Genomic DNA, 15,420 nt, shown 5'->3' with positions numbered 1-15,420 from the left:
GACTCTGTGAAGTAATCGAACTAGATGAAGAGTTATATGAAGCCGCCCGACTTGTGAGCCAATGTCACGGAGAGACGTAAGTTATTTCCACTTAAAATATTCATGTTCCTGCATGTTCAAACCATTTAACGAATACCTGGTTCATGTTGAGTTTTAACTTGTTATGACCGGATCTTGTTTCTACTTGTAGCGATTATTCCATTACCTGCTGAACAATAGGATAGTTTTTTAACGAGGCGATACTTGATCTTATTGTTACGTTGATGGTGAGGTGGGAGAGCCCACATATATAAACGGGGTATCTGAGATTGTTATCATTCAGTGTTTTACCACCGTGCTTCAATAATTGTAATACTTATTTGTGACGTTCATTTCCAAAATGGTTTTTACTTACTATCATATTGGTCCCACTTTACCTCGTGACAAGATTGCACAATTAAGTAAAGAATTTATTTTAAAATGTTTCCATAACAGTATAAGGCTCTGGTACACAGAAAATAAGTTACCTTCTACATTAGTGGAAGATTTTGATATTAAACCATACTTTACACCATGTAGTGGTCATTATATCAACGATTCCAAGAAGAAAACTGTATCTGAAGATGTAATTGACGGTGTTTTAATGATGCAAGCCTATTGTCAGCAGTGTCGAAAAGATTTGAGTTAGTATAAATGAAGTAACATTTAAATATTTTTAATTATATCTTGCATCAGAGTATTTATAAATGTATATGTTTTCGTTGTTTTAGATCTTCTCAAATAGGAGGTGGATTGAAAAGGTCGGCTACAGTTTTAGAGACAGAAGAAGAAGTATCTGTTAAGAAAAGTCGCCTAGCTGTTGAGCCTACATCATCAACGTCATCTAAACCAACCCCTTCTGTCATTGTAAGTACAAATAATAATGCTGAAATTGAATGTTCTGTATGTAAAAAGTTAGTGTCTAAAAGATATTTTAAAAATCATTTAAACAGTAATCTTCATAAAAATAATGTTATAAGATCTGACTTAGAATGGATTGATGTTCAATTAATTGAGAATGCGTTTAAGAATAGGGTGGCCACTTATAGAATACTACTTAATGAAAAAGTTTACCAACCTTTTACACCTGAAACTATTTTACAAAAGAATAGAGATAAAATCTTTGCATTATTGGATCGTTCCCTTAGTAATCATTTTGCATTGAAAGTTAACTTTATTCTAAATGCCGATTTTACACAAGAGAGCAAACAAATCAATAATACTTTTGATTTCCAATTATGTAACAATATTATTGATACTAGTAGCGACAAGGATGAAATTTTCGAGTCCGTGATTAAGGATATATTAACAAAATTATCTAACTTTGAAAGAAAAGACAGTGGGTGGGGTTTAGTAAAATTTAACTATCTAGATGTTAATGTTAACAAATTTAATCCGTTGCGCGGTTCTTCTTATATTGAGTTACCACGAGATATTCAAAATAAAAAAGCAGTTATTAATGTAAAAAATAGTGATCAAGAATGTTTTAGATGGGCAGTATTGTCAGGATTATACCCCCAACAAACCATCGTTCAAACTGTACTAAATCGTATATTGTTCATAAAAATAAATTGAATTTTAGAGATTTAACTTTTCCAATAAAATTGAGGGATATTCCAAAATTTGAAAATAATAATAATATGAGCATAAACGTTTTTGGAATTGAATACAATTCTCAAAATAAAAAACATGATATAGTAGGACCATTGTATTTAACAAAGTGTAGAAAAGATATCCATTTGAACTTATTGTATATATCCAAAAATAGTAACGGACATTATTGCTTTATCAAAAACTTATCTAGATTAGTATCTAAGCAATTATCAAATACACAGCATGCTGTTCATATTTGCGATGGATGCTTATCCAACTTCACAACTCACGAAAATTTAATGAAACATCAAAAAAACGATTGTTTCCATGTTTGCACACATTTACCTTCAGAACAAGATAAAAAGAAAAACTGGTTCAATGAAAACGTTCCCACCAATGAAGTTACCTTCGATAATTACGAACGTAAATTAAGGGTGCCTTTTGTTGTTTATGCTGATTTTGAAGCCTTTTTAAACCCAATAGCAACACAGTCAAATAACCCTACAACATCTTCTACTACAAATATTCAAAAACATGAGGTATATAGTTTTGGATATTATATTAAGTGTTCTTATAATGATAAATTGTCTGTGTATAGAACATACAAAGGTAAAGATTGCACCCAGGTATTTATGAAGTACATAGAAAAAGATTTAAAAAGCATTTGTAAGAGGAATACTTTCGGAAAAACTCCATTGCCTTTATCCATTGAAAATAATAAACATATTGCTCAGAGTAGGACATGTTACATTTGTGATAGAAATTTAAATAGTGATTCTATCATTTCCTACAATTTCCATACTGGTCTTTACGAAGGCGTAGCACATACATTTTGTTCTGAAAAATACAAAGCACCTCAATTTATACCTGTATTTTTTCATAATTTGAGTAACTATGATAGTCATTTCATAGTACATGGACTTGGTTTGGTGGAAGGGGACATTGAATTGATTCCACAGAACAAAGAAAAATACATTTCATTTTCTAAGAAGTTACAAATAAATAATCGCACAATCAAATTGAGGTTTGTAGATTCACTTAAATTTATGCCCAGCAGTCTTGATAAACTAGCAAAAAACTTGTTTCCTAAACAATTTCATGAATTAAAATTGAATTTCACTTGTGAGGACGATTTTAAACGCTTATTACGAAAGGGTGTGTATCCGTATGAATACATGACATCATACGATTCTTTAAAGTTAACTGATCTTCCCTCTAAAGACAATTTTTTAGTTCTTTGACTGATAGTCACATCTCAGAAGATGATTATAATCATGCAAAAGATGTTTGGTCCCATTTTCGTTGCAAAAATATGGGCGATTACTCCGATTTATACCTAAAAACAGATGTTTTGTTACTGGCTGACGTATTTGAAAATTTTAGAAACCTTTGTCTTAAGACGTATGGTTTAGATCCCGCTCATTATTATACTGCTCCAGGATTAAGTTGGGATGCAATGTTATTTACTACAAAAATAAAATTAGAACTCCTAACTGATATAGATAAAATATCATTCATTGCAAAAAATATTCGAGGTGGCATATCGCAATGTAGTAACAGATATGCGAAAGCTAATAATAAATTTATGGGTGATTTTGATTCAAACATACCATCGTCCTATCTTATGTATTTTGATGCAAACAACCTTTACGGATGGGCTATGTCTCAATGTCTCCCTACAGGTAAATTTGAATGGGTTCATGTAGATACAGACTTCAATATAGCCGATGACGCTGATCATGGTTTCATATTAGAAGTTGACCTCGAATACCCTAACGAAATTCATGACTCACATTCAGATTTACCATTCTGTCCTGAAAACGTTTGTTTGGGTAATTGTAAAGAAAAAAACTGATTCCTAATTTAAATAGAAAAACTAATTATGTAATTCATTATCGAAATCTAAAACAGTGTTTGAAGAATGGTTTGGTATTAAGTAAAATACATCGCATTCTTAAATTTCAGCAGTCTATGTGGTTAAAAAGTTACATAGATTTAAATACCCACATGAGATCGCTGGCATCATCTGATTTTGAAAAAGATTTTTTTAAACTAATGAACAATTCAGTGTTCGGTAAGACTATGGAAAATGTTGCAAAACGTGTAAACGTCAAATTATTAAATCACTGGGAAAATCGAGGGAAATCGCAAGGGGTTCAGTCTTTGATAGCTAGACCTGAGTTCCACAGTCTATCCATATTCTCAGAGAATTTAGTAGCTGTTCAATTGAAAAAACTAAAGTCTTTTATAATAAACCGATTTATTTGGGGTTTTGTGTATTAGATATATCAAAAACTTTAATGTATGACTTTCACTACAACTACATGAAAATCAAATATCCTAACAAACTCAAACTTCTTTATACAGATACGGATAGTTTAATTTATCAAATTTTCACTGAAAATTTTTATGCAGATATAAAAAAAGATCTTAATTTCTATTTTGATACATCTGACTATCCTCCTATCAATAAATATAATTTCCCACTTATAAATAAAAAGCGATTAGGATTTTTCAAAGATGAAAATAATGGTAGAATTTTAAAAGAGTTCGTTGGTCTAAAATCTAAAATGTATGCCTTAGATGTTGAAAAATATGATGAGAATGATGACAAAAAAGGTAAATATGGTGTTTTATCAAAAGCTAAAGGAGTCAATGTATGTGTTACAAAGAAATTTACTCTAAATAATTTCAAAACATGTTTATTTAACAAAAATGTGCAACGTGCTCAAATGCTAAGATTTAAATCTATAAAACATGTAATATTCACTCAAAAAATTAATAAAATATCATTATCTCATGATGATACAAAACGTTACTTATTAGAAAACACTTGTGACACCCTTGCGTGGGGACATTGTAAAATAAAAAAATAATTTAAATTTTGTCATGTAAATGACAGAACATTCAAATTCGAATTATTGTTTGTAATATATATTTTGTATGTAAATTTGAATAGTTAACTTAAATTTAATTGTAAATTATATTTTAATTAATTGTTTAATTTAACATTTATTCGTGTTTTGGCATAAGAATATTGTAAACATAGATTTATTGTTTTTTATGTTTAAATTTAAATTGGTGGTTGGGTATATAAAATGTAACAATAGATTATAAAGAAAAGTGTTAATATCAGAATAAATATACATATTTTTTATCAGTTTTTTTTTTTTACTCTACTTTAGTTTAAATAGTAATATGTTTATTGAATAGCACCATTTAATGTCTATCCGCATTCATATCAACACTGTTAAACATATTACAGCATTCAAAGATGATTCATTTTTATCATCCTTTCACTACCATTGTCGCAGGTCCCAGTGGGTGTGGCAAAACTCAATTTGTTACAATTTTTTTGAATAATACTAAAGAGATATGTAACATAGAATTTGATGAAATTATTTGGTGTTATGATGAAATGCAACCTCTTTATAATCTAGAAAATGTAAATTATAGTCAAGGAATACCAGATTTTTCAACTTTCGATGGGAAAACCTAAACTTCTAATAATAGATGATTTAATGAGAGAATCAGATGGACGAGTTGTTGATATTTTTACTAAAGGAAGTCATCATAGAAATTTAAGTGTTTTTTATATAACACAAAACATATTTCATCAAGGAAGAGGTCAACGTGATATTTCACTGAACACAAGCTACATTGTATTTTTTAAGAACCCTAGAGATAAAACTCAAATACGATACCTGTCACGACAAGTTTGTCCTGAAAACTCAAAATTCGTGGATGAAGCCTACAAAGATGCTACAAAGGATGCTCATGGTTACCTTATGATTGATCTGAAACAAAATACAAATGACATATGTCGTTTTAAAACAAAAATATTTCCATTTGATGGACATTGCACAGTGTATGTACCCAAAAAAGGATTTAAATATGATAAAAATCAACAAATTTTAGTCAGTTCTACATGACGCATGCAAGAGTAAACACATATAAACATTTATTAGAAGCATTGCACTTGCTTAAACCCAAATATCGTACTGCATTACTTAAATCTTGTGATGATGAAGAGATCAACATTATATGCGAGTGCATTTATAACGTTCTGAATGGGAAAATTCCTTTAGAAAAAAGGAAAAAACAAAGTTAAAAAAGTACAAAGACATATTAAGGAAATTAGTTTCAAAAGGTAAACATAAATTAAGAAAAACGGTTATAATTCAAAAAGGAGGTGCCTTTTTACCTATTATTTTAGGAGCAGTTCTAAGTGCCTTAGTTAACTCTTTATCATAAATAAACAAAATGGAAAACACGAAAAAATTGTTATTAGTTGAATCGGACTTTATTGAAAAGTTGAAACGCAATGAGAACCCTCCTGAAAATTCCTCATCTCGGCTAGATGAAGAGATGCAAAAAATTCTCAAAAGTAAAATGAACGATCGTGAAAAATGGATGCTTTATTCTCAAGCATTGCAGCGGTTTCTACATTTTATTGAAACAGATCGAAAACCGTTTAAGATACCTATAGTAATGGAGGGGTTCGATCAATTCAACAAAGAAAGTAATGATATCATAAATTCAAAGATACCCAAAAAGGAGGAGACAGAATATAAGGAATCAGCGAAAGGTGATGTAACTGAGATAGCTGCACCATCTTTGTTTAACACGACACCTGGTGAAATAAATCAAGAATCAATGCCGATCAGTCCATCAAAAATAATAGAGATATTACCTAAATCTTATGAAAAAAAGCTAGAACGCTATTAGATTACATTGTTTTAAGTAAACCTAAAATTTGGTGGAAGCAGACTGGTGAAGTTGTTATAAACAACCAGACTATTCAAAATAGCAATATTACTGATTTGGTGAGCGACACGGTTAGATGTCTTAAACGTCCTAAACCAATTGGCTGGGAAGTGTTTGCTTTACTTTTAAAAGATATCAAAGTTCCTAAGTCATGCATAGGTAATCCTACAAATTTAGCATTTATTAATGACACTCCTTTGATTGAGCCCTTTACCCCCTCTACTTCTATAAGAACACGAGCCTCGTTAGATAAAGAAAACAACACATCTACTCCTCTTACTACACGAGTACAAAAATCATCTGCAAAAACTATAAATTGGGAAAGATGGACTCCTTATTAGATATTAACAGAATCTACTATGATATCTCTCATCCCGCTGGTTATAGCAGTTTAAATAATTTAACAAAGGAAATGAAAGGTCAAATGAATAAAGAAGATGTAAAAAAATGGTTACAATCTCAAGACACGTATACACTACATAAACCTGTTCATAGGCGGTTTACTAGAAATAGATACATTCTATCTAACTTTAATGAACTTTGGCAAGCTGATTTGAGTGACATGAGTACATATAGTCAATTTAATGATGGTTACAAATATATTCTTTGTGTTATCGATGTATTCAGTAAATATGCTTTTGCAAGAGCCATGAAGAAGAAGGATTCAGCAACAGTTAAACATTGTTTTGAAAGCATATTTACTGAAGCCAACTCAGTTCCTCGTCATATCCAATCTGATAAAGGTACGGAATTCGTTTCAAAGGTGGTAAGAGATTATTTCAAAAGTAAAAATATTAATTATTATACCACTAATAACCCTGATATTAAAGCAAGTATAGTAGAAAGGTTCCAGAGAACTCTTAAAACGAAAATGTGGCGTTACTTCACTCATAAGAATACATATAATTACATAAATGTTCTACAAGATCTTCTTTATTCTTACAACCACAGCTATCATTCAAGCATAAAAATGTGTCCAGTTGATGTTAACTCTAATAATATTATGACTGTTTGGTGTAATTTATATGATCGCAATACAGATAGACAAATCTCACCAGAAACTGCAAAACTAAACGTAGGAGATCATGTTAGAATCACTAAATACAAACATATATTTCAAAAAGGTTACGAAAGTAATTGGAGTGATGAAATATTTATAATTAATTCAATTATTAAAAGATCTCCTCGGATTGTTTATACACTAAGGGATTTGGAAGGCGAACGCATAATTGGGACGTTTTATTCAAAAGAAATACAAAAAGTAACTTACCTCCCCTCCAACGAGTATAAAATTGATAAAATATTACGTTCACGTCGAGTTGCTGGCAGAAAGGAAATACTAGTGAAGTGGCAAGGTTATCCTAATAAATTTAATTCTTGGATACCTGAATCAAGCTTAAAGAAAATATGAGTGATAATAGCTTTTATTTAACTTTGTTAAGTAATAGTTCATCCGATTATTACACAGATAATACGACTGCACATTTTTTAACAAAATTACCAAAGACCATTAAATTGGATGGAGAATGGGTAGTTGGTTTGGTGGAATTTCAATACCCTTGTTCTATGTATAATGTACAAGAGCATGAAAACATAATTTATATAAAGAAAAAGTGTTTTCGCCTGCTGACAAGACTTCAAAAATTGTGGATATAAAAGCTCATATACCAGCCACTACTTACGATAATATAGATCACTTTCTTCAAGCGTTTAATGAAAACCCTCAGTTAAAAAATAATGTTAAATTTCGTTATGATGAACTAACAAAAATGATAGGAGTAACAACATCAAATAAAGATATCACTTCTATCATAACAACTCCAATACTAAGTCTTCAAATGGGTTTTAAACCAAGAACAAATTTGAAACAAATCACATTGGGAAAAAACCCAGCAAATTTATATTTAGGTTTACCATCTCAAATATTTGTTTATACAGATATCATTCATCCACAAGTAGTTGGAGATGTTATAACATCGTTACTTAGAATAATACCTTTAGATCCAACTAAGTTCATTTATGGAGCTTATAAAACACATATTTTCTCACCTGCTCACTATGTACCAGTTTTACGAAGAGAGTTTGATACAATTGAAATAGATATAAGAACAACAACCGGTGTCAGAGTACCATTTCAATTTGGGTCTTCTTGCGTGAAACTACACTTTCAACGTGTAAAATGATGTATAACAGATCATCAACCTCTTGTCCTTACGAACATTATTATTCACACCAAGCCGGCTCTGGTGTAGGAATTGTCTATAAGGGAGTTCCATATCAAAGAGGACATGGTATAGGCAGTTTTTTGGGAGGACTATTTAGATCCGTACTCCCTTTATTATCTAGTGGTTTAAGAACCATTGGAAAAGAAACTTTAGGAGCAGGAGTTGGACTCTTATCTGATATGGTAAATGCTCGCCCTATAGACAGTTCCATACGATCACGATTCAAGGAAGCAAGTGCAAACCTGAAAAGAAAGGCCGATGAAAAAATTGATTCCCTTATGTCAGGATCTGGGTATAAAATGTCCAATAAAAGAAGGGAACCGCTCATTGCTCTAAAAGCATCGCGACGAAGAGGAAGTAAAAAAAATAAAAAAGATATAAATAACGATATATTTTCAAACTAAATAATGTCATTTTTACATAATCATTCATGTGAGTGTGCGAAATCTGAATTAGATATATTTGCCCTTCCATCAACTCAAACAAGCATTGAAAGCGGACAGTGGATTCATTATAAACCAATTTCATCTTTAAGCGATGACGGTCCAATCGAATTTCAAGTACCTGGATCAGGTGATGACTACATAGATCTATCACACACAATGATACACATTACTGCTAAAGTGTTGAACCAAGATGGTACTAAATTAAAAGCAGATGCTGCAGTTGGACCCACCAATAACTGGTTACATTCTCTTTTTAATCAACTTGATGTATATTTAAATCAAAAACTCATATCACCACCAAACAATACATATGCCTACCGTGCTTATATGGAAAATCTTCTCAACTACGGACCAGCAGCCAAAACAACTCATCTTACTTGTGGATTGTGGTATGAAGATACGCCGGGCTATATGGATACTGTTGACGTTAACAACAAAGGGTTTAACAAAAGGCTGGAATTTATCAAGGAGAGTAAGGAAGTAGAAATGATTGGTCATTTACATGGTGATATATTTAATCAAGAGAAATTCTTAATAAATGGTGTAGAACTACGTATTAAGTTAGTTCGCTCAAAAGAATCATTCAATCTTATTTGCCACCAAGATAAAAAATTCAAAGTACAAATAATGGATGCCAGCCTCATTGTAAGGAGAACGAGAATCAATCCTAGTGTTTTGTTAGCCCATCAAAAGTATTAGCCACAACAACTGCGAAGTACCCCATTACGAGGGCAGAAGTTAAGGTTCTCACAATACCAACGGGGTTCAGGGTAAAACATTAGATAATATATTTCTCGGACAAATTCCTAAAAGATGTATTATTGGATTTGTATCAAATTCAGGTTTTAATGGTAATTTAGCATTAAATCCGTTTAATTTTCAACATTATAATATGAATTCATTTAGTTTGTTCGTAGATGGTCATGAAGTTCCTTCTAAAACATTACAACCTTCATTTAGTTCTGGTACAATAGCAGCAGCATATCACACTCTATTTTCTGGAACTGGTATTCATTTCCATAACGAGGGTAATGGAATAAGCAGAACAGATTTTGGTCAAGGTTATTGTTTATTGTGTTTTGATTTAACTCCTGATTTATCTGCTAATTCAACTTCACACTGGAATCTTGTTAGACATGGTAGCGTTCGGATAGAAGTACGTTTTGATTCCGCTCTAACTAGTACCATTAATTGTATTGTGTATGCAGAATTTGATAATATAATTGAAATAAATAAAAATCGTGATGTATCTGTAGATTACAATAGTTAAGAAACATATAAATACCCCGTTCTCTTTAATTTATTTTATTTGGAATTCACCATTGTTTGCATGATCATCAATAATTTGTATATGTTACTTAACTATGGATACTAAAGAAATTCAATTTTGTATGAGGAAACTAAACCCATTGTTTAATTCAAATGTTTTTGCTGCCAACAAAATACCTATTCGGGTTAATCTACCTACCTTTATTGTCAGTAATTTGGACCCTGATTCAAAACCGGGTTCCCATTGGGTTGCTATACACATTGATGTAAATGGTGTAGGTGAATATTTTGACTCCTTTGGCAGGAAACCTTCCGGTTATCATAAGTCATTTCTAGATAGAAATACGAGACGGTGGTTTTACAATAATAAATCACTTCAAAACCATTTCACTTCTGTTTGTGGTGAATATTGTTTAGTTTATTTGTATTTTAAGTTTCATGGAAAATCTATGAAACATATGCTTAACTTGTTTTCTGATAATTCTTTATGTAATGATCTAGTATTACGAAACATGTTTAAGACCTTTTTTGTGAAATAAATAAAAATACGTGTACTGGTAATAATGATTTTTATTTTGAATTCTCACATAGTAACCTTTATAAAACTACAGACATTTGACACCATTTTATTTCTTATTTATTTTGTTTGGAATGTGAAACAATGCAAAAGAATATCTTACAAGGAAATTTACTTAAATCATAAAAAGGAAAGATAAGAAATGTGAAACACTTTAACACTATCCTACTGCTATCGTTAAAAATTATATTTATCACTGTTTCTTATTATCTATAAAATATTTTACACATGTGTCCTTAGAAGCTAATTGTTTTGTAATATTATATACAATATTTCGCGTATTTTGTAATTCCAAGTCGTCTTCCAACGCAAAATACTTCAGTCTGACGTCCGCGTGCTTCCAGTGTTCCGTGGATGGGATGTTTTTGATTGTTTGCATATCATATATCTCTATTTTAATTAAGTGAGATGAATACGCCCCATCATCTTGTCCAGATGATAAATTAGCCACGCCTTCTGGCGAACTTTTGCTTACATTCGAAGACCGTTTCAAGGTTTTACACTGCCTTTTAATTAAATTTGGTTAGGTTACGAATGGAAAAGTTAGGTATTTTAATTAGGTTAGGTTAGGTTAGAATCGCAATCCATATGATTACAAAGTTATAGTAAAAATTAATTATAAAATACCTATCAGTATGAGACACAAGGAAAAGGTGTGCATGACACTGCCAGGTAGCTGGGTAGGGTAACAATGGTCTAGCGCCGAGTCCAGATCGAACAATAGAAAGGGTCGGTAATCCTTTTGTGACCGTCGTGCACAAGGTTTATTGTGTAAAGAACGTATTCTGTAAATACTAGAAGGAGGCTTCTGAGAGCGTCGAGACCCAGCGCAATGAATCTAAATGGGGGGCTATTAGTTTTTTTTTTTTTTTTTTTTTTTTTTTTTTTTTTTTTTTTTTTTTTAGGTTCAGTAAGACCATGGATGGGCGGTGGTGGGGTCCTGGGAGCAGGCCCCAGACCCGGGCTGGTAACGGGGGTACCCTACTACTGCTGTGGCCCCTACTTAACCATATTTGTAATTACTTGGTTATATAATATCATACACCAATAAAACTTATGTTATTAGAAAGCGCACGAAATTCCGCGTAAATCTTATCATATAGCGTAAATCTAACATCAATTCCGGAAAAGTTGTTGTTTATTGATTAAGAAGCATTTTTTACCAGTAGGTACTTGTGCGACTCATGGTCTATAAAACACATATTTTCAAATATTTTCTAAACAGCTACCTTTATGATTATAGTTGTTTATAAAAAAATATAGTAGGTTTAATTAGCTTTGAAACGATACCTCTCGCATATGGATCCGTAAAATGGGATCTCAAAAATATTGAATACTTTACTACGGTCAGCGCCCATTTCTGCGACCGGGCAGAGTGACTCCTGCTAAACCAAATTCATAATTACATGGTTATATATTATCATATACCAATGGAACTTATATTTTTAGAAAGAGCATGAATAGACGCGAAAATGTTATAATAACATCAATTGCGGTAAAGTTATTGTTTATTGAGTTAGACGCATTTTTTACTAGTAGTTGTGCAATTCATGCGCGTTAAAAAAACACATATTTTCAAATATTTCGTTAACGGTTACTTTTATGAGTATAGTTATTTATAAACAATTAAAGTAGGTTTAATAGGCTTTCAAACGACACCTTGCACGAACAGATTGGTGCCATAGGACTCGAGATGTGAATAAATATCTATGATGGTCGGCCGCCATCTTTCTCCCCCCTTTTTCTCAACCCGTCCCCCCCTCCTTAAACTAAAACAGGTCAATTCATAATCTGGAGATAACGAGGAACACATCCATACCTGTTTTAGGTATTTAGAAGAGATGTCGACGACTTTTTGTAAAAGAGGTCGTTTGGCTATAACTAAGTTTTAATTATCCACTAAATTATAAGAACATAGTTGTAGTAACATATGTAACCATTATCAATCATTTAATAGTTTTAATGAACATCCGCTTTAAAAATACGGCGTAACCGAATATTCGGCCGAATGTTCGGTTCGGTAAGAGCTGAACCGAATGTTCGGCCGAATATTCGTATTCGGCAAAGTCCATATTCTGCCCATCTTTAATGCAGACATACATCATTAGGCATTTAAGAGTTAAAAGTCGGTTATAAACATTTATCTATCGCGAATTACCTTGCTCCTGATAGCCTCCAAATAGTCTGCCTCGATACTGATCGGCTTGTCGACAGATTGGGTGAACTTCTGGCTCCGATCCGTCGTATATTTTGTCCAGTGTTATAACCACGTAATCTGAGTAAATACAATTTTAAGTTCACTTTTTTGTGCAAATTATTAACAATTCGCGGAGTCAATTACACTGCGGGCTTTAAATTAGGTAAATACAATACAAATACTCGTACTCTTTATTGCACACCTCGATAAAATACAACAATACAAAATAAAGAAGCGCCACAAACAAAGGTAAACAACAGGCGTCGTCGGTCTTGTCGTTATATATTTTTACATTACAATTTAGTCGTATCTGATGATAATTCGTGGTTTACAACGCAGGGGTACGCCACGTCACGTACACGTACACGTCTATGCATACATCTATGTGACGTTCCCTTTATGAGAATTCGTATTTTATTGGGTTGGTAAGAAAGTAATGAGCGAATCATAACCAATATTGTAATTTTTATTTAATTTATTATTTCAATCATTTATCAAAAATATAACGGCCTTCGTTATCTACTACTTGTCTCCATCGTTCTGGTAAAGAATGAATAGTATCGGCGAAGAAGTTCTTAGGTTTAGATTCAAAAAACTCAGCTATGTACTGTCGTAGATGGGCTTGATCATCGAACTTTTTTTCATTCAAGGCATTGCTTAGCGATCTGAACAATGCGTAATCCGTAGGTGCCAAGTCTGGAGAGTACGATGGATGAGGTATCACTTTCCAACCTAGCTCCAATAGCTTTAGCCGAGTCACTTTTACAATGTGTGGGCGAGCATTGTCGTGTAAGAAAAAAACTTTAGCATGCTGTGGACGATTCTGACAGATTTTTTGGTTTAAATTTTCAAGCTGATTACAGTATACTGATGCGGTAACAGTCATTCCACTTGGTAGGAGTTCCCAGTGAATAATACCATGAATATCCCACCAAACGGACAGCATAACTTTTTTCGGGTGAGGCTCTGTTTTTGGTGCCTCTATTCCTTTTTCGTTTGGAGCTAGCCACTGACGTTTGCGTGTGTGATTTATATATAAGACCCATTTTTCATCTCTAGTGATAAGATGGTCCAACCAGTTGAATGTGCGGCGAAAAGACAGAAGTTGTATGCAGATATCGGCACGGCGGTTTAGTTGATCTCTATCAAGTTCGTGCGGTATCCAAACACTGTATTTGTAGTTTTTTCCCAACTCGTGTAAATGTGTTTCTATGGTGACATGAGAGCAGCCTAACTCGGTAGCAAGAGTACGACTCGTTAGCCTCGGATCTCCTTCAATTAAGGTTTTTAATTTGGCTACATCAATCTTCACCGGTCGACCAGACTTAGGTTGATCTGATAATGAAAAGTCGCCACTACGAAACCGCTGGAACCATCGTTTCGCCGTGGCCTCAGACACAACTTCAGGAGCAACACGCTGACATATATTACGCACTGCTTCGGCGGCTGAATGGCCAGACTGAAATTCATATAGTAAGCAATGCCTTACATGCACTTTTAATTCGTCCATTTTCTTCCTTATATTAGCTCGGCGACAGCTAGTGAATGACTGACGAGAAACTGTGCGACTCGCCCTTTATATACTTTCGACCATAGAAGATTCTAGAACTCTCTCAAAAATTTTATGTGGAATTCAATCGATCGCTTATTACTTTCTTACCAACCCAATACAACACAGCTGTACGCGTATTTTATTATTATTTATTTATTTGAATTATTAAAACATAATATAGTGTCTTAATCTAGTACAGTTCCCTGCAAAACTGCATAAACAGTTTGTCTGCAGGTGCGAGTCTCTTATATTACCTACTTACTTAATCTAATATTGCAGGACATATTGTTAGGTACAAAATAAAATGTGCTTAAATAAGGACTTTTTAAATTTAGTTTTATTCGGTTCAAGGCAGATGTCGTTAGGCAAACGGGTAAGGAAATACGGTAGTCTTTTGCGTAAGGTTCGCTCTCCAAAGTAATTACTGACACGGGGTACTCCCAAATTTGGCCGCGGACACCGACCTCGTCCAGTGTTTGTTAGTTCGTTCGGCGTTACAGGTACAGTTGACTTCGTGGAAACTCGAAGGACCGACCAAAATATTACGATTTATCGAGAGTTTTAATTATCAATTGGTTAGAAAATTTGTGACAAAAATGAAACTACTACTTGTGCCTGAAATACATTTTCGTTTGTGTCGTTTTGTAGACAGAAGCTTTTCAATGTTGAAAAATAACGAAAAAGTAACTTAAGTGAGTGGCTAACTAATAGAATACACATACGCATTTTAAATCACTTGTACTGTATTGGACTATATTGGTTGAGTTATGCACTTG

At 32.8% G+C, this 15,420-nt stretch overlaps 1 protein-coding gene across 1 annotated transcript in view; it reads right to left on the bottom strand.

The window, feature by feature from the left end:
- The window catches only part of LOC125241882 (5-hydroxytryptamine receptor 2C), a 67,968-nt gene that overhangs the window by 27,482 nt on the left and 25,066 nt on the right, over window positions 1-15,420 (bottom strand). Inside the window, exon 5 of the mRNA XM_048150567.1 lies at window positions 13,054-13,170. Coding sequence (XP_048006524.1) covers window positions 13,054-13,170 — 117 coding nt within the window. The remainder of the gene's footprint in view (window positions 1-13,053; window positions 13,171-15,420) is intronic.

The sequence above is a fragment of the Leguminivora glycinivorella genome, chromosome Z (genome assembly GCF_023078275.1).
Source record: "Leguminivora glycinivorella isolate SPB_JAAS2020 chromosome Z, LegGlyc_1.1, whole genome shotgun sequence".
In the NCBI taxonomy this organism is placed as follows: Eukaryota; Metazoa; Arthropoda; class Insecta; order Lepidoptera; family Tortricidae; genus Leguminivora; species Leguminivora glycinivorella.
Note: the sequence above shows the minus strand (reverse complement) of the source record. Positions and strands in the feature narration are given on the sequence as shown.